General features: G+C 45.9%; 1 protein-coding gene across 3 annotated transcripts in view; it reads right to left on the reverse strand.

Annotated features, from left to right (window-relative positions):
* Positions 1-25824, reverse strand: part of nphp1 (nephronophthisis 1) — a 174563-nt gene that overhangs the window by 131150 nt on the left and 17589 nt on the right. For all 3 annotated transcript variants that reach the window (XR_011940796.1, XM_072500064.1, XM_072500063.1), the window contains exons 3-6: positions 24404-24464; positions 23309-23454; positions 2953-3139; positions 338-439 (exon numbers count right to left, since the gene is read on the reverse strand). Coding sequence is in view for 2 of the 3 variants with exons in the window: in XM_072500063.1 (XP_072356164.1) it covers positions 338-439; positions 2953-3139; positions 23309-23454; positions 24404-24464 (496 nt within the window). In the remaining variant the exon portion in view is untranslated. The remainder of the gene's footprint in view (positions 1-337; positions 440-2952; positions 3140-23308; positions 23455-24403; positions 24465-25824) is intronic.

The raw sequence follows: 25824 nt of genomic DNA on the forward strand, positions 1-25824 counted from the left end.
TCAGTACACGTGACAATAAATCCAAATCTTGGCCTAGTAGGAGGCCGCTATCATCACCAGGAAACTTTGGCCCAAATGATTTTTTGTGGAAAGCTGTACTATTCTAAAAATCACTGCTCTAGAGACCACTGGTTTAGCTCACTGGGCTAAATCGAAGCACCCCAAGGCAGGCCAGCAGCACGGTTCAATTCCCGTACCAGCCTCCCCGAACAGGTGCCGGAATGTGGCGACTAGGGGCTTTTCACAGTAACTTCATTGAAGCCTACTCGTGACAATAAGCGATTTTCATTTCATTAAACAAACACTGTACAGGTCTCAATAGTAAAAGACTGCTTACCTGTAAGTAGGTTTTGGGGACCAAACCTTTTTTTCCATTAGCATTTTCTCCAAGCCACCAACCATCAAACCTTTTATCAAGGATTCTTAAAACGTCACCTTTCTGCACCATTAAAAAAAAAGAAAAAATAATAAATTGAATTATAGAATGAGAAATTAATTTGGATGGTAATTTAAATCGCATTAGTGTTATTTCATTTGATTGAAGTTGTTTCACTGTATCTGCAGTTAACACTCCATGAGCGTCCCATTTTAAGACTTGTTTGAACTTCTTTTGATTCAATATTGGATGTGTTAATGATTTTCACATTTAGTGCAAGACTCTTTAAATAAATGGTCAAAGTTGAAAGTGAAGTCATTTTCTTGTCCCCATTTCCTGTATGTCTCCCGCTTCATTTTCGAACATCTTTTCTTTCCTATTTCATAACTTGACATATTTTCATATTCCTTCATATCCTTTTGGGTTTTTTAAAGTCTTTTATTTGGGTCACCAAAATGGTCTTTGTTTCGATAATTTCATTAGACCGTTACTGAACATAGTGAAGACTGTACATTTGGGGACAGACATCTAATCAGAACTCTTGACAACAGGGGCTGGACTTTTGGCACAAGGTGGGTAACAGAAGCCAGGTCTGTTTCTGTGTCAAATTTTGGATACTGAGGCAGGATGCTCGAGTCAAAATATTTTCCAACTAATTGCACACGTCTCAGTAAAATAGACACCATTTTTGTTCCAGAGTTTGGGGTGGGGGGGTTGGATGTGGGTGCGGGATGGAGTTGGGCCCACCAACCCTGGAAGCAGAGCATTGGTGGCATGGGGTCAGGCAAGTGTTAAGGCGGGCTGGTTGGAAGGCCCACCTCGGTTCTCAGACGAGGTGGATAAAACACAAAATTCAACCCAGCCCATGCTTCCAGTGATGGTCTCCTCTTTGAATTGCGACCAGCTGAATCTGCAGACACCAAAGGCATCTTCAGCCTTGTGAGATACCATGTAGTACAGGCAGAAACGATAGACGAGGAGAGAAAAGATTGCTGTAATGGAAATTCTTACCAAGTTTAAAAAAAATAAATCTAGTGTACCCAATTCATTTTTTCCAATTAAGGGGCAATTTAGCGTGGCCAATCCACCGATCCTGCACATCTTTGGGTTGTGGGGGTGAAACCCACGCAAACATGGGGAGAATGTGCAAACTCCACACGGTGACCCAGAGCCGGGAGGCTGCAGGGCTAACCCACTGCGCCACCGTGCTGCCCCTTATTCTTACCAAGTTAAAACCCGGGCACACAGAGGTCCAGACTGACAGATGTGTGCTGGAGGAATTGGTGGTGCAGATGGTCAGGTGTAAAAACACCATGGTCCCTCAGAGGAACTGGGAGACACTCAAGGACTGTGATTGTTGGCAGCAATGATCTCAGGCCAAGGACATTGCTGAAAGATTTCCTCAGGACTGTGTCAAAGCGCCAGTCATCTTCAGTTGCTTCAAAGACCTTTCCGCTATCAGTCGGTCAGAAGTGCTTGGTTTGCTAATGATTGCAGTTCAATTTGGAATTCCTTTGATAATGAAGCAGTCCATTCATGCATGAAGCAAAGCGGGAACATTGTGCTAATATATGGCTTGTTTCATTCGCACCATACAAGTGCCAAATAATGACCATCTCCAACAAGAGAGAATCTGACCACTCCCTCTTTTGACATTCAACATCATTTCTATCACTGAATCCCCCACCATCAACATTCCAGGGGCTACCATTGACCATAATTTTAATTGGATTAGCCACATAAATACTGTGAATACAAGAGCAGGTTACAAGCTGAAAATTCTGGGGAGAGTATCTCATTTCCTGACTCTCCAAAGAAGAGTCAAAGAAAAGCTTTGGCAAAGAATCATCCAGAGTTGAAACGTTAGCTCCCTTCTCTCTCCACAGATGCTGTCAGACCTGCTCAGATTGTCCAGTATTTTCCGTTTTTGTTTCAAATTCCAGCATCCACAGTAATTGTTTTAATCTCCAAATAGGCAAGTGATGGAATATTCTCCACTGCTTCATTATCATACTTAAAGTTTCAACTAGCCTCTTTGGATTAGGTTCCAAAGTCTGGCCTTAGTTAAAGTGAGAAATGAGCAGGTTGGACATGGATTTTGAGTCACAAAACAGATTTTTGACACTAACTACCCATTCCACCCCCAACCTCCTCCCCACCCACCTTCAATCCAAATAGACCCGTTTTTAGGATAAAGTTCAGCTAACTAACTAACCCTTCGGATCAAGTATTGCGTAACACATTGAATTTATCCCTCAGTGCTGCCTGCAGCAAACTTCTGAATTATCACAGTTGCTTAAGTTTTTTAAGAACCAGTTAATTAGTAAAATACATGACCGAGTCTCTGGAGGCAAGGCTCTTTCACTGTCCGACCATATAATGTAGAGGCATAATGACACTTTTTTAAGATTTGTATTATAGTCATTTTCAGTTCAACAGTCCTTTTTATTAAGTGTGGGATTCTTGACTGAATAGGGACAGGCAGCTCCAACCAATAAGGTTTTCCCATGTTTTACAATACCGACAACTAAATACAAGTCATACAATACTGCACTATTTTAACGAAATATGGTTACCTTAAACGCCAGATCACTTTCCTCCTGAGCTACAAAGTCACTGATTGTAACAAACAGTTTAATATTATCTTGTTCATCAGATTCTTCCCCTTCATCCTCATCATCGTCCTCATTCTCTTCTTCATCACCATCTTTAACATTTCCCATTTTTCCCTGTTTCACAACATTAGTCGGGCTCTGTGTCTTCCTAGCAAAAAGAAATTACAATAGTTATTTCTACATTAATAAAGCTATTAGTATTATGACAGTAATGACTGTCTTGTATTAGATATTAGTAGACGTACATGACCATAAATCAGGCTCCAAGGCAGCAAGCTGGCCAGTGGTTAGCACTGCGGCCTCACAGCACCGAGGTCCCATGTTCGATCCCGGCTCTGGGTCACTGTCCATATGGAGTTTGCACATTTCGCCCCCACAACCCAAAAGATGTGCAAGGTAGGTGGATTGGCCATGCTAAATTGCCCCTTAATTGATAAAAATGAATTGGGCATTCTAAATTTAAAAAAAAAACAAATCAAGCTCCAATTCAAAACTTAGCCATAGCTTTATTGAGCATGCCAATACATTATATAATTGTTACTGATGCTTGAAAGCAGATCAATAATGGGTGTCTTTAAGTAAGCGATTTTACTGAAGTGTTCCTGGAAAAATGCTTCTGCACGGACTCCTGGAGCCTATAGATCAATCTAAAATACTTGCCTAGTTATTTCATTCTTGATTTGGGTTTTGCTGCAGGTCTCCATCAAGCAAACAGAGCCCATGGTTCAACAGTGTAAGAATATAACACATCTGTGGACAAACTGGTCCTGGAACTTTCGAGGGTTTACAAACTCCACTCTAGAATCTTCTTCCAAACAACACTTTCTCTCAGATGCCTTCACCAAAGATTCTCTTCCAGGATTTCAACCTCTACTTGGTATTCCTCTGCCCTGGATTGCCATGTGCATTCAAGCTTCCATGCAATCTCTCAGGTATCCAGTCACATCAACAGAACACTACTGTTTCACAAGCTATATTAAGGTGTACACCAAACTTTCAATCACCTCGAATAGCTTCTCACCCAGCTGACTTTAAATCTGGTTCCTGTGGCTGTCTCTTTAATTTGGAGCCTTGTCTCTGCAACTTTCTCTAAATGCACCAATTAGGACCTTGTACCTTTCACTTCAAAGTGCTCCTGAAACCTCCTTTTGTTCCATTCTCTGGTTTCTGGGACTTTGTCCTGTGCATTGTCCTGTCAGAACTGTGGTTTCCATGGAATGCTCCTTACCTCTGGGTTACCTGGTTCAAACTCATCTACCTGCTCTTACTGTCCAGTGTGGGCCTCTGGTTGCTAAGCAACAGCTTGTTTTTTTAAACCCTGCAATTGCTTTTATGTAGTAAAACCTCATTATAATGCAGGCATCCAAGCCCACAGACTTTCATGCTACCTTTAACAAAGAACTATACTGAAATGCTAACATGCCAGTTACTTAATACAAATATTCGTTACTTCAAACTACCTTGATTGACTTAAAACACCAGGAAATTTTGAAATAATGCCGTGTACACCCAAGACTAAATCACTGATATATATCAAGAAAAATTTGCATTTGTGTTATGAGAGGAACATATTAGGAACTTGGGTCCAGAAATAGGATTGAAGATGTAACAGGTAATTTAGGGGTTAACGGACTAAGGGAAAAACTGTTAGTAAGGAGTCAGAGGGATCTGCCCATATCTAGCCTGAGTTACATTGTCTCATTCAGACTTAAACACGTTCGTGGGAATATACAGGATGCCCCTGTTCAGCCAGGATGATCCACTCGGGATCCATTGTCCTTCAGGACACTTTTCACCAGCCATTAGCCCATTACAGAGTCTGAGGTTAGTTGCATATCAATAGCATGGCTCTTTTTGTTTGTATGAAGGGGAGTGGGAAATCTTATTTGAGGATCTGAGTGGAGCTCAGAGAGCGAGAGAGGAAGAATCCTGTTTGAACAGGTCAAGGCTGGGGACAAAGTATGGGCTGGAGCAAGGGGAAATGTTTAGATACATGCAGGTTCGAGATTTTGCCAGGAAGGAGTTACTGAGCATCCTGGTGGAGCCGGCCTCCACATTGCTACAGGAAGTGCTGATGAAAGGGGGACTGGAGAAGGGGGTAGTTTGCAGGGCTATTTTGGAAGAGGAGAAGGCACCAACTGGAAGGGATCAAAGCAAAGTGGGAGGAAGAGTTGGGCGAGGATATGGAGGAGGGGTTCTGATGTGAGGTGCTCTGGAGAGTGAACGCCTTCACCTTGTGCGCGAGGTTGGGGCTGATACAGCTGAAGGTGGTATATAGTGCACACCTCACAAGGGCAAGGATGAGCCGGCTCTTTGAGGGGGGTAGAAGATATGTGTGAGGGGGGCAGCGCAAATCACGTTCATATGTTTTGGCCCTGTCCAAAGCTGGAGGATTACTGGACAGAGGTTTTTAGGGTAATCTCTAAAGTGGTGCACGTGAAACTGGACCCGGCCCCTCGGGAGACCATATTCGGGGTGTCGGACCAGCCGGGGAAGAAAACGGGTGCAGTGGCAGATGTTGTAGCCTTCGCCTCATTGATCACCCGAAGGCGGGTCCTGTTGGGATGGAGAGCAACCTCTCCATCTTTTTGTACCCTGTGCCCTAGCGTAGCGGGGGGTCCTGTAGGAATTCTTGACTCTTGAGAAGGTTAAGGTTGAACGGAGGGAAAGGATGGAGGGGTTCTACAATTTATGGGTGTTATTCATTATGCACTTTCAAGAATTGGATAACATTGAACATTAGTGGGGGTGGGGGGGAGGACTGTATGTGTTGATGGTGACTATGGGCGTTTCCTGATTCCTTTTCGTTATTTGTTTATGATAACATGCGGGCAGTTGTTTGGGGGTTAGTGGGAGGATGGGATTGTTGTTGTTGATATGGGGATTGACATTATATTCGTTACTGTTTATTGTTGGTGGGTGCAAATTTGGGAGAAAATGTGAAGAGGCAGAAAAAAAAATATTTTTTAGAAAACAGTTGACCTCAGAGCACACATGGGAGTGGAGGGGAGGGGGGGCGTGGGTTGATGAGGGGAAAGAAAGGGGAAAATGAAAAAGCTGGCAATTTAGGTTTGGGCAGCAGGGAATCTTGGATAGCTTGAAGTCCAGTAACTAGGGGAAAGAGAGAGTGGTGCTTCAGAGGCAGCTAATTGATGGCCTCGATTTTGTAACAAGGTGGCCGCACCTGTGGTATAGTGGTGAGCACTGTTGCCTCACAGAAGCAGGGACCCAGGTTCATTTCCGGCCTTGGGTGACTGTCTGTGAGGGGTTTGCACGTTCTCCCCATGTCTGCAGGGGTTTCCTCCTGGTGCTCTGGTTTCCTCCCACAGTATAAAGATGTGCAGGTTAGGTGGACTGACTATGCTAAAAATTTCCCCTTGGGTGTCCAAAGATGTGCAGGTTGGTTGGGGTTGCGGGAATGGGGAGTGGGCCTGGGTGGAGTGCTCTTTCGGAGGGTCGGTGCAGTCTCAATGGGCTAGGTAGCCTCCTTTTGCACTGTAAGGATTCTATTCATTGATGAATCTCACTGGTAGCGAGCTCTTGTTCCATGGAACATCATGCACCGCTACACACTTAGGAGATGAAGATGGTAGGTTTAAGAGGACGGTTTGTGCTGGAGATGAGAAGTCAGGGTAATCTTTGCCTTCCTAGGTAATATTTGACACTTTAAAGGAAGATAAGCAGGGTCCAAATGTGACTCAGCCAGATTTGGTACAAGTGGTTAAACCAAGTGTTCGCCAGAGACGTTCAAATCTGCATTCTTTATAATTAGGGAATTGAGATGGTAGGAATAACCTTAGCCAGTACATGAAGTGAACCCATGTTGTTGGCTTCACTCTGCATCATGAACCAGCTGTCCAACCAACTGAGCTAAACCAGCCCCAGAGGAATAATTGGGGTGTGTGTGTGTAAAGGCTTTAGTGGAGACAAGGGTATCAACGGTGGTGGACAAGGATTGATTTCAGAAATCAGTGGCTGCAGAAATGCCATGATGAATCACAGGTTAAAGGTTAGATAGTTGGGAATTCTTTGAAACTGTAATGTAACAGACTTGAGGGACAGTTCATTTTTCCCCTCAGAAAGAAATGGGGTGGGGGAAAGGAATATGGGGAGCCAAAGAATTAATCAGAGTGTCTTATCAGTGGTAGCTGCAATTGTGACACTGAGTATGAGAGGGTCAAGGGAGTGACTGAGAATATGGGTATATGGAGGGTGAAATTTAAGATGCAGTAAACTCGAAGCAGAGAAAGCAAGAGTTGTGATAGAGATCGAATTAAGTTTGCAGACCATGAAGTGACAAACAAACAAGAGCTTTATTGGAAAGGTGTTTATTCAATAGGCTGTAAGGATAGATTGCCCGTTTGCCCGTGCAAAGGGCCAAGGATGTCATCATGTGATTGAACTCAAAGTGACCTTGTTCCAACTAGGAACAAACATGAATACACAACAGTTTCCTCCTCCCCATTACATGAGAGGTTACTGCAATGAAACACAATATAAAAGTCAATAAGTTAGATGTTTCAGAGGACGTTAATTTCTGTGTGGTAGTCGGCGAACCTCAGGCATCAGCTTTATTGTGTTGACTGCAACCTCTGGTGATTTGGTTCAGTGTGGGCAGAGTTGCCTCAACTGGAGTGGATGTCGTGTTCACAGTTTGACTCTGTGTTTGGGGTACTAGCTTCCATAGTTGTTTCTGGTATTGTCAGGTTCTCAGGAATGTCTAGGTCTTCACTTGGTACAGTTTGTTGCAGATTCTTGGTTGACCCGCCTACATTATCCCGAGTTTAAACAGTGTAGGATACCTGTCCTGGCTGTGTTAAGATGAAGGCAGGTAACCACTTCTTACAGGTGGTAAAATTCCTTGCCAATACTTTGTGAAAAGCACAGCGTTTAACACTGTTCTCACTTTGCTGTTTCCTCTCAATAATTTTGCTCGGCTTTGGCAGCTTCAGCAGATCAAACGCAGTGCGTAATTGACGTTTTACCATGAGTGATGCCAGCGTGCTTTAGGTTGTCGAATATGTTGTATTCCTGTATGTCGTCAGGTATTGGCTTAGTTGTCTAGTCAATGATCCTTTCTCATGAGTTACCTTGGATGAATGCTTCATTGTCTGAACAAACCTTTCAGCCAGCCCATTTGTAGCAGGATGATGAGAAGTGGATTGGTGTTGGATTCTGTTCTCCTTTAGATAATTTGTGAATTCTTATGAGATGAACTGTGGCCTGGGGAGGCACGGTGGCGTAGTCTTTACAATGATGACTTCAGGCCATTTCGATTGTGCATCTACCGCAATGAAAAACATACGTCCTTTGAATGGTCCAGCATGATCAATATGCACTCTTACCCTTTTAAGGGAAGCACGGTAGCACAGTGGTTAGCACATTTGCTTCACAGCTTCAGGGTCCCAGGTTCGATTCCCGACTTGGGTCACTGTCTGTGTGGAGTCTACACGTTCTCCCCTAACTCTGCGTGGGTTTCCTCCAGGTGCTCCGGTTTCCTCCCACAGACCAAAGATGTACAGGTTAGGTGGATTGGCTATGATAAATTGCCCAAAAAAGGTTAGGTGGGGTTACTGGGATAGGGTAGAGCTGTGAGCTTGAGTCGGGTGCTCTTCCATTATTTTGAGTCTCCGGAGGAGGCGTGGGCCTTTGTTCAGGCCGAGAAGCTGGGCACAGACTGAGGGTCGGGATGGGCGATTGGGGACTGCGGTGGATATGTTATGCCTATATTTGGTTGGGGGGGGGGGGGCTTTGCATTGTTTTGGGTTTCGCGGTGTTTTTCTCTTTCGGGTTGGGGAGGGTGGATGGGGCGGGTTGGGCACTGTTTTGGTTGGTGGCGGGGCCTGGTAGGTGGAGAGCGCGGGATTTTTTTCCCACGCCGAAGACTGGGGGGACCGGGGCGGGGAAGCGAGGATTGTTTCCCGCGCTTAGATCGGAGGGGGAGAGCCTGTGAATGGGGAGCGGGAGAGGAGGGTATGCCACACAATGGGAGGAGTCGATCCGGCTGATAACCTGGAATGTAAGGGGACTTAATGGGCCGGTTAAGCGGGCCCGCGTGTTCGCGCACCTGAAGGGGCTCAAGGCGGATGTGGTTATGCTCCAGGAGACACACCTGAAGGTGGCAGACTGGTAAGACTGAGGAAAGGGTGGGTAGGTCAGGTGTTTCACTCGGGGCTAGATGCCAAAAATAAAGGGGTGGCGATCTTGGTGGGAAAGGAGGTGTTATTCGAGGCGTTGAGCATTGTGGCAGATAATGGCGGTAGGTACATAATGGTAAGTGGTAAGTTGCAGGGAGAGAGGGTGGTACTGGTCAATGTGTACGCTCCGAACTGGGACGATGCGGGTTTTATGCGGCGTATGTTGGGTCGGATCACAGGCTTGGAAGTGGGGGGCCTGATAATGGGGAGAGACTTTAACATGGTGTTGGATCCTGCACTGGGTCGCTCCAGGTCTAGGACGGGTAGGGAGCCGGTGGAGGCTAGAATGTTGAGGGGATTTATGGACCAAATGGGAGGGGTGGACCTTGGAGATTTGCAAGGCCGGGGGCTAGGGAATTTTCATTCTTCTCACATGTCCATAAGGCTTATTCTCGAATCGACTTTTTCATTTTGAGTAGGGCGCTGATAGCGAGAGGAGAGGATACCGAGTATTCGGCAATAGCCATTTCGGACCACGCCCCGCATTGGGTGGACTTGAAGATGGGGGAGGAGAGGGACCAGCGCCCGCTGTGGCGCTTGGAGGTGGGGCTGTTGGCGGATGAGGAGGTGAGCGAGCGGGTCCGAGGAAGTATAGAGAGGTACTTGGAGACCAACGACAACGGGCAGGTCCGAGTGGGGATGGTATGGGAGGCACTGAAGGCGGTGGTGAGGGGAGAGCTGATCTCCATCAGGGCCTACAAGGAGCAGAGGGAGCGGGGGGAGAGGGAGAGGCTGGTGGGGGAGATGGTGAGGGTAGACAGGAGGTATGCGGAGGAGCCGGAGGAAGGATTGTTGAGGAAGAGGCGCAGCCTCCAGGCCGAATTCGACCTGGTGACCACCAGGAAGGCGGAGGTGCAGTGGAGGAAGGCCCAGGGGACGGTCTACGAGTATGGGGAAAAGGCAAGCCGGATGCTGGCGCATCAGCTTCGGAAGCGGGACGCAGCTAGGGAGATCGGGGGAGTTAAGGTCAGGGGAGGGAGCGTGGTGCGGAGTGGGGTTGGCATCAATGGGGTCTTCAGGGACTTCTACGAGGAATTGTACCGATCCGAGCCCCCACGGGAGGAGGCAGGGATGGGCCGTTTCCTGGACCAATTGAGGTTTCCAAAGGTGGAAGAGGGACTGGTGGCGGGACTGGGGGCCCCGATTGGGCTGGAGGAACTGATCAAAGGGATAGGAAGCATGCAGGCGGGGAAGGCACCGGGGCCGGACGGTTTCCCGGTCGAGTTCTATAAAACATATATGGGCCTGTTGGGCCCGCTGTTAGTTAGGACCTTCAATGAGGCAAGGGAGGGGGGGGCTTTACCCCCGACGATGTCCCGGGCACTGATCTCCTTGATCCTGAAGCGGGACAAGGATCCCTGCAATGTGGGTCTTACAGACCGATTTCCTTGCTAAATGTAGATGCCAAGGTGCTGGCGAAGGTCTTAGCCACAAGGATTGAGGATTGTGTGCCGCAGATCATCCATGAAGACCAGACGGGGTTTGTGAAGGGGAGACAGTTGAACGCGAATGTGCAGAGGCTTTTGAACGTTATCATGATGCCGGCGAGGGAGGGGGAGGCGGAGATAGTGGTGGCGATGGACGCTGAGAAAGCCTTCGATAGGGTAGAGTGGGGGTACCTGTGGGAGGTGCTGAAGAGGTTCGGGTTTGGGGAGGGGTTTGTCAGGTGGGTTAGGCTGTTGTATGAGGTCCCGATGGCGAGTGTGGCCACAAATAGGAGGAGGTCCGAGGGCTTTCGGTTGCACCGAGGGACGAGACAGGGGTGTCCCCTGTCCCCCCTGCTCGTCGCACTGGCGATTGAACCCCTGGCTATGGCACTGAGAGAGTCGAGGAACTGGAGGGGGTTGGTGCGGGGTGGGGAGGAGCATAGGGTGCCGCTGTATGCGGACGACCTGCTGCTGTATGTGGCGGACCCGGTGGGAGAAATGCCAGAGGTAATGAGGATGCTTAGGGAATTCGGGGACTTTTCGGGGTACAAGCTCAATATGGGGAAGAGCGAGCTGTTCGTAGTTCAGCTAGGGGACCAGGAGAGGGGGATTGGTGAGCTCCCACTAAAAGGGCGGAGAGGAGTTTCAGATATTTGGGGGTCCAGGTGGCCAGGAGCTGGGGGGGCCCTGCATAGGCTTAACTTTACAAGGCTGGTGGAGCAAATGGAGGAGGAGTTCAAGAGGTGGGACGCGTTGCCGCTGTCCCTGGCGGGTAGGGTGCAGTCAATCAAAATGACGGTGCTCCCAAGGTTTTTGTTCCTGTTCCAGTGCCTCCCAGTGTTTATCCCGAAGGCTTTTTTCAGGCGGGTTAACAGGAGTATGATGGGGTTTGTGTGGGCGCGAGGGACTCAGAGGGTGAGAAGGATGTTCCTGGAGCGGAGTAGAGATAGGGGGGGGGGGGGGGGGGGGGCTGGCGCTGCCCAACCTCTGTGGGTACTACTGGGCCGCCAATGCGACAATGGTGCGCAAGTGGGCGATGGAGGGGGCGGCGGCTGCATGGAAGAGGCTGGAGACGGCGTCCTGTGTGGGTACGAGTCTGGGGGCGCTGGCAACGGCGCCGCTGCCGCTCCCTCCAAGGAGGTATACCACGAGCCCGGTGGTGGTGGCGGCCCTCAAATTTTGGGGGCAGTGGAGGTGGCATAGGGGCCTCGGCATGGACCCCATTACGGGGGAAGCACCGGTTCGCCCCAGGAAGAACAGATGGAGGGTTTTCGGGGTGGCACAGGGCAGGGATACGTAGGTTGGGGGACCTGTTTGTGGACGGGAAGTTCGCGAGCTTGGGTGAGCTGGAGGAGAAGTACGGGCTCCCCCCGGGGAACACCTTCAGATACTTACAGGTAAGGGTGTTTGCCAGACGGCAGGTGGTGGAATTCCCACGGCTACTGCCACACACAGTACAGGACAGGGTGCTCTCGGGGGGGGTGGGTGGGAATGGGGAAGATATCGGAAACTTACCAGGTGATGCAGGAGGAGGAGGAGGCCTCGGTGGTGGAGTTGAAAGGTAAGTGGGAGGAGGAGTTGGGAGAGGAGATCGAAGAGGGGACGTGGGAGGGTGTTGGGGAGTAACATAGGGAGGGTGAACTCTTCCTCTTCATGCGCGAGGCTCAGCCTCATACAGTTTAAGGTGCTGCACAGGGCACACATGACCGGGACAAGATGAGCAGGTTCTTTGGGGGTGAGACAGGTGTTTTAGGTGCTCAGGGAGCCCAGCAAATCACACCCATATGTTCTGGGCATGCCCAGCGCTGGAGGAATTTTGGAAGGGCGTAGCGAGGACGGTGTCGAGGGTGGTAGGATCCAGGGTAAAACCTGGCTGGGGGCTCGCAATATTTGGGGTGGCAGAGGAGCCGGGAGTGCAGGAGGCGAAAGAGGCCGGAATTCTGGCCTTTGCGTCCCTGGTAGCCCGGCGAAGGATTCTCCTTCAGTGGAAAGATACGAGGCCCCCAAGCGTGGAATCCTGGATCAGCGATATGGCAGGGTTCATTAAATTGGAGAGGGTGAAATTTGCCTTGAAAGGGTCGGTACAACGGTTCTTTAGGCAGTGGCAACCGTTCTTAAGACTTTCTGGCAGAACGATAGACATTGGTCAATGGCAGCAGCAGCTCGGGGGGTGGGGGGGGTTTACTTTATTTTTGTTTATGTTATTTACACTGGAAGGGTCTGAGGGGGTGTATACACCTGTTGTCTTAAGTCGGGGTGTTAATGTTAATTTATTATTTAGGTACAGGGGGGGGGGGAGGGGTTTGGGGGGTTGCTTTTTTAGATTGTGTTTTGTACTTAACCCTGTTGGGTTCTTTTTTCTTTCTCATTTTGTTATTGATATTTTATGAAAACCTTTAATAAAAATTACTTTTTTTTAAAAAAAGAGTAGGGTGCTCTTTCCAAGGTCCAGTGCAGACTCGATGGGCCGAATGGCTTCCTTCTGCACTGTAAATTCTATGAAAATTCTATAATTCTTACTCTTCTGGCCATTCCCATGGATTTAATGGCACTAGTGGTGGCAGGTTACAAATTTTTGCACAAGCTGAACACATGCTCGCTTTTCTCCTATATTTCACTATCAATCCTTAACCACCAAAAATAGCTTCTGGCTATCTCCTTCATCCTTACTATCCCACAATGACCTTCATGAAGTTGGATTAGGGCATGTTCCCTTAACAATGGCGGAATGATGACTCATTGCCCAGAGGAGACAACCAGCCTGTACAGATAGTTTGAGTCTACGAGTAACATATGGTTACACTCCAGGTTTGCTCCTGCTGTTGTGCCACAAAGTACCATGTTCATAACTTCTGACAGCAGTGGATTATTTCTGGTATAATTCTTAACTTGTCCTGCGGTTACAGAAGGGTTACAGACTTCTTCGAAATATATGCCACTTGAACTATTCACCGATGACTCGTTAGGTAAAGGTAATCTAGAGAGTCCTTCAGCATTTCCAAGATTTGACTGACAATATTTTATTGTGCATGCATGTTCTGACAACAGCAATGTCCATCGCTACATCCGGCTCCTTGCTAATCATGGAATACTGGTTGTGGCCCAAGTATCGATGTCAGTTGTCGATGATCTGTTAGTCCATATGGGTATTGGCAATAACATTTGATTCCAAAATGATGCCTAGACTTTCCTTCTCCACCTGTGCAGAGTTAATTTCTGCTCTGTTCAACGATCTTAATGCAAATCCATATCTTCATTGGGCATTGCGTGAGAAACCACTGCTCCCACCTCATAAGGTGATGCATTGTAATCCAGTTGCAATGGTAACTTTGGATCAAAGTGTGTCAGGGCTTATGACTTTAGTAATGCCTCTTTGGTTTGTACGAAGGCCTTCTCACACAGATCCACCCATTTCCATTTCCTGTTTTTCACACAATAAGTTGTGTAAAGGCTTGAGGATACCCGTTGCTAATTAGGAACAAACCTTCCATAGTTTAATAAGCACAAAAACTGATTTACGTTTTGAGGTGCAGGTGCCTCAGTTTTGAAGACTATTTGTGCAATCTCTTTGCATCTATAACATGCCCCAAGTATTCAATAGATCTGAAGAATTTACATTTATCCTTCCATACTCTTAGTCTGTAATTTTCTAGTTTCTGGGGTGTAGCATCTAAATTTTGAAAATGCCCTTCTTCGTTCTTTCCAGTAATTTAAGATATCATCAAAGTAGCACTAGACTCCTAGTCCACTTCAAATTTGATCCAACGCAGGTGGGAACATGATGCCAAATGGAAGTCTTTTAAATCGGAATAGCCCTTTGTGTGTCACAATTGTCAAATATTGTTGTGAATCAGCGTCTACATTATCTGGAGGCAAGCATGACTAACGTCAACTTTACTGAAATGCTGGCCTCCAAACAACCCAGCAAATAAATAATCAATTAAAAAAGGCAGAGGGTGCTGCTCTGCACACAGTGCCAGATTGACATCATGATATATGCTTGCTGAACCATCTTTCTTCATCACTGGTACCTTTGCTTTCAACCTTAATTTTTAGCTTGACTGAGATCTCTTACATGCTTCCCAGCTCTCCATGTGGCATGTTTCTTTAAAATCTTCAGTAAGACTTTGACATGAGATTCACCTCCACCCAGTTTAGCTAGATTATTTCCAGCCAGGTTCTCCCCATTGTCGAGCTGGATAGTTACCATTAGCGACATGCGATCTGTCCATTTAGCTGCATATTTACATCAATACGGACCCTCAAATGGGACTACTTCACTGGTATATATTATCAGTATTAATCGCCTGTCATAGTTTTCTTGGCAAACAGTTTCTAGTACCAATGAAACGGATACACCAGTGTCTATCTCCATTTTCAGTTGTCCATCCAGAAAAAGAGAGACCCAGTGACGGTATATTGCACCCGCAATGACCAGTACGTTCCATGGCAGTTCAGCATCTGACCTTTTTCTCAACCTTTTTGTATCACGTGGATCTTTCCATTTGATAAACTTGGTTCTTGCTTTTTATAGTTCTTCTTTGGAACTTGCTGTTTCTTTCCACACCAGAAACATTCGATATGCATTTTTTTACCGCAATTCCTGCATTTTGCATCTTTGCACCAACAGTCTGCTGCTGTGTGCTCAATTTTTGCACATTGGTGGCAATTTCGAAGCGGTGTCTGTGTTTGGGTCTCAGCTGACATTTTATGGATTCTGGTTTTCAAAATTATTGTTGGGCTTCCTAAGCGGCTAATTCCATAGAGATTGCGCCTTCTAAAGCCTTCTTTAAGTTTTCTGTTAACGGTCTTTTTTGGATAGCTTCACTTCTTAACCCACACACTAGTCTGTCTCTAATGCCGTTCAAGACATTTCCGAATTCACAGCATTCAGCTAATTTCTTCAAAGTAGCTATGAACCGTGTGAGAACACGTTCTGGTTGATTAAGTTTATGGAACCTGAACCTCTCAGCGATGCTAATATAAGTGAACAGTGGCTCTGCAATACCACCACAATCTCATTATAGGTTTTCAAGCCTGATTTATCTGGCTGCACCAGACTTCACAGGAGGTTGAAGGTCTTCCTGTCTCTCTCCTCCACCCCCCCCCCTTCATTCTACTCAGGAAAGTTGGGACGACAATATCTGCTTGAACAAAATAATCAAACCTTTCTTACATGTGCTCACTGCTCTGTGTTCTCATCATACGGTCCCAAGCTGCTGGAAAATCCTGCCATTTTAACGATGGAAAGGGCTTGCACAAGAACAATGCACCTCAAAATTTGTGAGCACAACCTTGCTTCTTTTTTTTTCTCCAAGCAAGGTACCCCTGAACTCAGCCTGTTTCTCTCCGAGTTTGGAACACCCCAGCTCTAAACTACTGTTGTAGGGTTCTTGCTACTCAGTGCTCCCTGCACTATTCAAGATCTTTCTGGGCAGAACACAGGGCAAGCTTATTTTTGATGTTGTTTCCTCTGAAATCTACATTTAAGTTTTGGTTCCTTTGATGGCTGCTACAGATATTTAGCATCCCTCAGTTGTCAGTTTTGGTGAAGTGAACCTTTTAACTTCGTGATCCTTTTCGGATGTTTGCGCACAGGTTGACGATTTGTCTACATATTCTTTTCTTCTCCGAGGGTTTTCCCGGGAGGTGGTTTGGCCTCCTCGTCGCCAGTTTTCTTTTGTGGTATTTTTAAAAGATAGGCTTGCAGGCCACAAAGTAACAAACAAAGATACAAACAAAGGATGTTTGCTCAACAGGCTGCAGCATAGAATCCCTACAATGTAGAAAGAGGTCATTCGGCCCAGCGAGTCTGCACCGACCCTCTGAAAGAGCATCCTACTAAAGCCCACTGCCCCGACTACTCCGCGCATTGATCATGGACAAAGGAAACTCACACAGACACAGAGTGAACATGCAAACGTCACAGTCACCCAAGGCCGTAATTGAACCCGGGTCCCTGGTGCCGTGAGGCAGCAATGCTAACCACTGTGCCACCATTCTACCCTGTAATAACAGACTAACCATTTGCCCATGCAAACAGCCAATAACATCATCAATAAGTCACGTATTAAAGTGACCTTGTTCCAATTAGGAACAAACAAAATACTCAAGTAATTACTTTGGATAAAGGAAAATTTGTTATCCAGCTTCAGTACCTTTCTCCACAGTTCCATTGGTGAAATCTCAGTCAATCCCTCATCCTTTGGTAGAAACACTCAGCCCATCATCAAATAATAAAACTATCCCTTGAATAATTGCATAGCTTCCAGGTATTAAACACAGTAGGCAAATAGTTCCTGATAGCAGTCCTAAATTTGTCTTCTATCAGTTTGTCTCCCTTGACTGTGGTCATGGTTCAACTAAAAATAAATGCTGCCCAGAGTGGCGCAATGGTTAGCACTGCTGCGTCACGGCCCCGAGGACCCGGGTTCGATCCGTGCCCGGGTCACTGTCCGTGTGGAGTTTGCACATTCCCCCATCAGCGCGGGTCTCATTGCCACAACCCAAAGATGTGCAGGTTAGGCGGATTGGCCACACTGAATTGCACCTTAATTAGAATTTTTTTTAAAAATTAAATAAATACTGCCCAGAATGTTGCTTTCTATTCTAATTGTCATACTATAAACTTCCACAATGATTAGTCGGATACCTCATGCTCAAGATGAATAAACTTAAATTACACGGTATCAAGATTCCTCTCCCCAGCGTGCTCCTGGCGAACGTCCAAGCAATTGAGAACAAGCTGGATGACCTCAACGCTAGACTTGCCCCTCAGAGAGAAGTGAAAGACTGCTGTGTGCTCTGCTTCACCTAGACATGGCTTACTCCAGCCACACCGGACTGCGCCATCCAAACCAAAAGCATCTCGATCCACCGGATGGACCGCACAATGGCCTCAGGCAAGTCGAAGGGCGGGGTGTTTGCCTCCTCGTCAACACCTCCGGGTGCTCGGATGTGGTGTCCCTAGCATGCCACTGCTCCCCAGACCTAGAATACCTGACCATGAAGTGTCGCCCTTTCTCCCTCCCACGTGAATTCACCTCTGTACTCATCCCACCCCAGGAGGAAGTGATGAAAGCACTCGACGAACTATACTCCACCATCAACAACCATTCTGAAGCCCTGACAATTGTGGCTGGAGACTTCACCCAGGCCAACCTCAGGACGGTTCTACCCAAACTCCATCAACATTTCTCCTGTCCCACCAGAGGTGCAACACAGGCATCAAAGGCATCTTCCGCTCCATTCCCCAACCACACTTCGGCAAATCCGACTACAAGTCGGTATCCCTACTTCCAGCTTACAAACAATAATTCAAGCGTGCTGAGCCAGTCAAGAAAACAGTGCAGTGTTGGTGAAGCATCAGAGGACATCCTCCATGACTGCTTGGAGTCTGTGGACTGGTCCATATTCAAGGCCGCAGCAGCTGGACTAGTACACAACCATCGTCACAGATTTCATACATAAGTGTGTTGAGGACTGTGCACCAAAGACGACAATACGGTGTTCCCCAATTGGAAACTTTTGTGAGGGCCACAAAGAATCCAGCACGAGTTTTAAGGATACAAAGTAATAACATTTATTTACAATAATATATATATATATATATATATAACAGCAGCAGCAACTTCCCTTGCTGCACACTCCTTCCTGCTGGTTCCTAAACTGGCCAGCTTTATTTATACTAGGAGTTTACTAATGGTTTCTCCGCCCCCCTCATCGGGGAAGCTCATACTCCCAAAGGATTGTGGGATTGTCATTAGTCCCCAGCCAATGGTAAGTAGGCAGGTTATAACAGAAACGCTGGTTCAACCAAAGGGTTCACGCCCTGCTAAGGTTCTGGACGGAGGCCTTCAAATCTGACGACCCTGACCTATTTAAGAAATCCAGGTACGGCGCATGGAAAGCCATCACGGACCCCAAAAGACAATACCGCATCAAACTAGAGTCACAGGCCAACGACACAAACCCACGACATCTATGGCAGGGCTTACACGAGACCACAGGCTACAAAGCAAGGTCAGGCGGAATATCTGTGGCTGGAGCAACCCTCCCCGATGAACTGAACAAGTTCTATGCCCGCTTTGAACAGTCAGCCAATACATCAGTGCCACCCACCCCAACAGTCCTGGACACACCCATACCCACTATTACAGCCTCAGAAGTAAGAGCTGCCTTCTTGAAAGTGAACCCGCGTAAAATGACGGGCCCCGTCGGAGTCCCTGGGCGAGCACTCAGAGCCTGCGAGTGTATTCGCAGACATCTTCAACACCTCACTCCTCCGCTCCGACGTCCCCACCTCCTTCAAGAAGGTTACCCTAATACCAATACCAAAGAAAAACAAGGTAGCCTACCTCAGCGACTACCGACCGGTGGCCCTGACGTCTGTTATCATGAAGTGCTTCGAGCGGCTAGTCATGAGACGGATCAATGCCAACCTCCCAGATAGTCTCATACCATTGCAGTTCGCCTATCGCCGCAACAGGTCCACAGAAGAAGCTATCTCCCTGGTTCTACAATCAACACTCGAACACCTCGACAACAAGGACACCTAGGTTAGACTGCTGTTCATAGACTACAGCTCCGTCTTCAACACCTTTATCCCGACAAGACTTATAACCAAACTGTGCAATCTTGGACTTGACCCCTCCCTGTGCAGCTGGATCCTTGACTTCTTCACCAACAGACAGGCTCCAATTTGTTAGGATAGGCAACAGCACCTCCTCCACAATAGTCCTCAACACCGGGTCCGGATGTGTGCTCAGTCCTCTACACACTCACCCCTATACACTCACGATTGTGTGGCAAGATTTAATTCCAACTCAATCTGTAAGTTTGCGGATGATACGACTGTGATGGGTCGTATCTCAAACAACGACGAATCAGACTACAGAAGGGAGATAAATCACTTGGTTGCATGGTGTACCAAAAACAACCTCTCTCTAATATCGGAAACACCAAGGAACTGATCATCGACTTTAGGAAGCGTAGCACGACTCACACCCTCGTCTGCATCAATGGCTCCGAAGTGGAGATGGTCAATGGTTATGGTGACCGGGGTCTGAAGACCCACACATCCAGACATAGGAACAGCTTCTTCCCTACATCTACTAGACTCCTCAACAATTCTCCCTCGGACTGATCTGTTCCCTGTAAGAACAGTATTCACAACGCTCTATGCTGCTCTTGCTCATGTATTTGCTTTGTTTGGCCCCTTGTTCTGCACTGTAACCAATCACTGTTTGTCGATGTACCATTTGTCAATGTACTCCGTCGATTATTCTTTTTTGGCTACTATGTACAACTATGTACATACTGCGTACATTCCCTTGTCCACAGAAAAATACTTTCCACTGTACTTCGGTACATGTGACAATAAATCAAATCAAATAAAGTAATGACCCATAGGATAAAAATATCTGAACATGTTAGAGCAGTTATAATGGGGAACTTGAATTATCCTAATAATACAATATGTTTATAATAATCTTTATTGTCACATTAACATTTACATTGACACTGCAATGAAGTTACTGTGAAAAGCCCCTAGTCGCCACATTAGATACAGAGAGGGAGAATTCAGAATGTCCAATTCACCTAACAGCACGTCTTTGGGGACTTGTGGGAGGAAACCGGAGCACCCGGAGGAAACGTACGCAGACACGGGGAGAATGTGCAGACTCTACACAGAGAGTGACCCAAGACGGGAATTGAACCTGGGACCCTGGAGCTGTGAAGCAACAGTGCTACCCACTGTGCTGCCCTCTATAAAGGTAGAGAGGGGCATGGGGTCCTAAAGTGTGTTCAGGAGAATTATTTTACAGCATATGTTTCCAGTCCATGTAGACCTGATTCTTAGAAATAAGATGTTTATAATAATAATCTTTATTGTCACAAGTAGGCTTACATTAACACTGCAATGAAGTTACTGTGAAAAGCCCCTAGTCGCCACATTCCGCCGCCTGTTCGGGTACACGGAGGGAGAATTCAGAATGTCCAAATTACAGCACGTCTTTCGGGACTTGTGGGAGGAAACCGGAGCACCCGAAGGAAACTCACACAGACACGAGGAGAACGTGCGGACTCCACACAGACAGTGACCCAAGCCAGGAATCGACCCTGGGACTCTGGAGCGGTGAGGCAACAGTGCTACCCACTGTGGGCCATGTTAATCAAGTGACAGTGCAAGAAAATTTAGATATCATAAGGTTTAGGATGACTAGGGATAAAGATTAAAAAGTACTTGGAGGAATGACAACTTTGATGGGGTAGGAATGGATCCGAGTTGAATAAATCATAAGGAAAAATGGTAGCTCATCAATAGGCTGCATACAATTAACAGCACGAAGACAGGCCTTCAGCCCAAACTGGTCCATGCCAATCAAAAAGCCCATCTAAGCTAACCCCATTTGCCTACATTTGGCTCAATTCGCTCACAACCTTCCCTATCCATGTGTCTGTCCAAATGCCCTTCAATGTCCCTGCCTCAACCACGTCCTCCAGTAGCGTATTCCACATACATACCACCCAATGCGTAAAAATGTTGCTTCTCAGGTTCTCATTAGTTCTTTTCCCTCTTACCTTAAACCTGTGCTCTCCAGTTCTCAATTCCCCAACCATAGGAAAAAGAGAGTGCATTCACCCTATCCATGCCAAGCATGATGTTATACACCTCTATAATATCACTCCTCAATCTCTTACGTTCCAAAGAAAAAAGTCCTAGCCTGTCCAATCTCTCCCTATAACTCAGTCCCTTGAGTCCTGGCAATATCCTTGTAAATCTCGTCTGCACCCTCTCCAGTTTAATAACATATTTCCTATAGCAAGGTGATCAAAACTGAGCATAATACTCCAAGTGCAGCATCACCAACATCCTGTACAACTGCAACATAACTTCCCAACTTCTATACTCAATGGCCTGACTGATGAATGCCAGAAAGCCAAAAGCCTTCTTCACTGCCCTATCTACCTGTGACTCCACTTTTAGAGAACCATGCACCTGAACTCCAAGGTCCCTCTGTTCCATGATACTCCCTAAGGTCCTGTCATTCAATGTGAAAGTCCTACCTTGATTTGACTTTCCAAAATTCAACACCTCACACTTATCTGTATTGAACTCCATTTGCCATTTCTCGGCCCACTTCCCCACAAAAATAAACCAATCAATCAATCAACCAGCTGATCAAGATTCTGCTGAAATTTTTGATAACCTTCCACACTGTCTACAATACAACCTATTTTAGCGTCATCTGCACACTTGCTGATCATGCCTTGTACATTCTCATCCAAATCGTTGATACAGATAACAGCAATGGGCCCAGCACTGATCCTGAGGCACACCACTAGTCACAGGCCTCTAGCCCAACAAGCATCTTCCACTATTACCCTCTGCTTCCGACCATCAAGCAATTGTATATCCAATTTACCAGCTCTCCCTGTTTTCTATGTGATCTAACTTTCCAGAGCAGCCTACCATGTGGAACCTTATCAAAGGTCTTACTGAAGTCCATATACACCACGTCTACGCCCTGCCCTCATCAACCTTTCTGGTCACTTCAAAGAACTGTAATAAATTTCTAATTTGTACGGCATGATCTCCCACGCACAAAACCGTGTTGACTACTCGTAATTAAACACTGTCTTTCCAAATGCCTGTATATTTTATCCCTCAGAATCCTCTCTCGTAACTTACCCACCACAGATGTTAGGCTTACCGGTCTAGAATTCCCAGGTTTTTCTTTACAGCCCTTCTGAAATAAGGGCACAGCATTTGCAATTCTCCAGTCTTCTAGTACCTCACCCATGGCTAACGATGATGCAACTATGTTAGCAGGACTCCCGCAATTTCTTCTCTAGCCTCACACAATGTTCTTGGATATACCTGGTCAGAGATTTATCCACCTTCATACATTTTAATACATCCATCACCTCCTCTACTGTAATGTGAACTGTCCCCAATATATCGCCACTAACCTTCCCTGGTTCCCAAGTCTTAATGTCTTTCTCCATGGTAAACACAGAGGAGAAATATTCATTAAGAACCTCACCCAACTCCTGCAGTTCCACATATACATGTCCACTTTGGTCTTTGAGGGGTCCTATTCTCTCTCTAGTTATTTGGTGATTTTCGAAGAGGTAAAAAGAGTTTTTTTGAGAGAAATGCTATTAATGTAGTGTACACAGACATTCATAAGGCATTTGATACAGGCTGCACAACAGACTTGTGGAAAAGTTATAGCTCCTGGAATAAAAGGGACAGTGGTGATATGGGCACAAAATTGGCTAAATGGTAGGAAAGAGACAGCATTAGTTAATAAATATTTGGATATTTTTCAGTGGGGGGGGGGGCGTTTGTAGTGGAGTTCTCTCCAGGGGCCGGTATTGGGATCCTTCCTTTTCATGATGTTCTAGACTTTGGTGTAAAGGAATCAATTTCCAAATTTGCAGATGAATTAACTGAAGCATTGTAAACTGAGGAGGAACATGCAGTGCTTTGAAAACACATAGTAAAGTTGATGGAATGGGCGGATATGTGGCAGACAAAGTTCAATATGGGGAAATGTGAAGTGATACATTTTGGTCGGTACTGTTCTGCTCTATTACAATTCTGTGATTGTGTGTGTCTGAACAGGAAGCTTATTCAGCTGGAGCTTTGTTTTAGAATTTAATTCAACAGCCTCTTTATCTTACTTGTCAGGATCATCCATTTTCTGTTTGGTACGCTCTTTGTCTAATCTCCGAGCAAGCTCCCCAATTAGTTCTGACATGCCTGTGAGTCGCCGCTCTTCAGCCCGCTTCCGTTGATCATAATTATTTATAAGAACAAGTTCATTTGTCTGAGAAAAGATATATGTTTTGTGAGAACACATCAGAATATGTAAAAAATGATAAACCTAATTGAAGCTTAGTTTAAAAAAAGCTTGCAGCTTATATAGTTTTAAAAACAGCTAAGAATCAGCTTCAGTACCATGGTAGCACCTTTGAGTCAGAAGATTATGGTTCATGCTCGTCATAGAGTCATAGATGTTTACAGCATGGAAACAGGCCCTTTGGCCCCGTCTGCTGAAAATGGAGGGGAAATATTTACTGGGTGACTCAATTGATATGTCAGGTGCAAGCTGATTCCAGAGTAAGGGGAAAGCCCCTTTGAAAGATAATCTCATCTGGAGTAGGTAACTTTATCCTGCCAAGTGGGCATAGATAATTGAATGATGTTTCCAGTGTTGTGTGATCTTGCTTCGTGATAGGAGCATGAAGATATTTGGGATTTACTTGGATTGATCAAGGATCGCTATTTGTAAGAAGGCTCCATGATGGCACAGCCTTGTAACAGTGTGTTTGAAAACTACATTTTCTTTAAATGTTAGGGTTCAAATCCTAATAAACTGGCTGCAAGCTGCAGAGTTTTATCGAGGTTTCTAGATCTTTATGGTCGCCCATAAGGACTTCTTTATTTAATTACAAACAAGTTAAACATAGGACAGATTTTACTATTATACAGGCTGAGGAACTGGAACTGAAAAGCTACAAGACAATCACTAAAAGAGATACGGGCCCCGGGTTCGAATCCCAGCCCTGGGTCACTGTCCGGGTGGAGTTTGCACATTCCCCCCACGACTGCGTGGGTTTCACCCCCACAACCCAAAGATGTGCTGGTTAGGTGGATTGGCCACGCTAAATTGCCCCTTAATTGGAAAAGAAAAATAAATGGCTACTCTACTTTTTAATTTATTTTAATTTTAACAAAGAGGTACAGGTAACAAGTTTATAAAGTTTTATACTTACTTTCTTTAACTTGAGTAGAGTTGCCAAGGTTTCATCCACTGATCTCTTTAACTGGATACATCTACAGAAATCCCAAATAGTCGTAAAAGTTAATACTATACATAAAGATCAGGAGCAGCAAAATTTAACCTACAAAACTAATAATCTCAAACACCTTTTGATGCACGTGTGTAAACTGTGAGGGCTTTTTAAAATAGCTGTTGTCTCACCAAAAATTGCTATAAACAGAACAGTGTTATTATATGTTCTAATGGTAGCTACAATCGAAGGATTATTTCAGGCAAGGATTTCACCAAAATTTGTCATTCATACAGTAATTAAATTCCATAATCTTTTGTCTTCAATTGCTATTTATTTTATTTTGACATTCGTACATGTAAGAAGTCCTTTCGTAGGGAAAGGTTAATTCCAGAAAGGCAATATAGAGCGCATACAGCTTAGATTCGCATAAATGCCAGGAATGAGTTGCTACAAGTACAAGAACATATTGCAGTAAGGATGTCCAACAGACTTAAAACAAGTGTTTAATATTATAGAACAGTTTTAATAGAATCACTACAGTGCAGAAGCAGGCCAATCAAGTCTGCACCGACCCTCCAAAAGAGCACCCTGCCTAGGTCCACACCCCCACCCCATACCCGTAACTCCACCTAACCTTTTGGATACGAAGGGGCAATTTAGCACGGCCAATATACCTAACCTGCACATTTTTGGATTGTGGGAGGAAACGGGAGCACCCAGAGGAAACCCATGCAGACACGGGAAGAATGTGCAAACACCACACAGGCAATCACCCAAGGTCTGAAACAAACCTGAGTCCTGTGAGGCAGCAATGCTAACCACTCTGCCACCATGTTGCCCCATTTCGATCAAGTAAACAAAGGGGGGGCTTATCAAGTAAAAAACATGATTGGGTGAAGAGAATAGTTGGAAATGTTTGCAAGTACTATTTCCATTGTACAGAATACTTTGCCACAAAGCATTTCGATATCATCTCATCAAAATTACCTTATCATAGTAAAACAAGCCAAGGCTTTTCAGAAGAAAGTAATCAAACAAAATCAGACATATAACACATATGATGATGTTTGGATAGATGATCCCGAAAGTTTGGTTAAGGAGGGAAATTTCAAAGATCCTTAAAGGAGGACAGGAAGGTGGACAGTTATTAAAGGAATTCCAGAGCTTTATGACCTTGGCAGCTGATGGCATGACTGTCAATGGTGAAGTCATTAAAAAAATTGGGATGCTCAAGGCCAAAACTAGAGAAGCACAGAGATCTCGGAGGGTTGTAGAGGTAGAGCAGATTTGGTTAGCACTGTTGCTTCACAGCGCCAGGGTCCCACATTCGATTCCCGTTTGGGTCACTGTCTATGCATGTTCTCCCCGTGTCTGCGTGGGTTTCTTCCGGGTGCACCAGT

Source organism: Scyliorhinus torazame, chromosome 4 (assembly GCF_047496885.1).
Source record: "Scyliorhinus torazame isolate Kashiwa2021f chromosome 4, sScyTor2.1, whole genome shotgun sequence".
Classification (NCBI taxonomy): domain Eukaryota; kingdom Metazoa; phylum Chordata; class Chondrichthyes; order Carcharhiniformes; family Scyliorhinidae; genus Scyliorhinus; species Scyliorhinus torazame.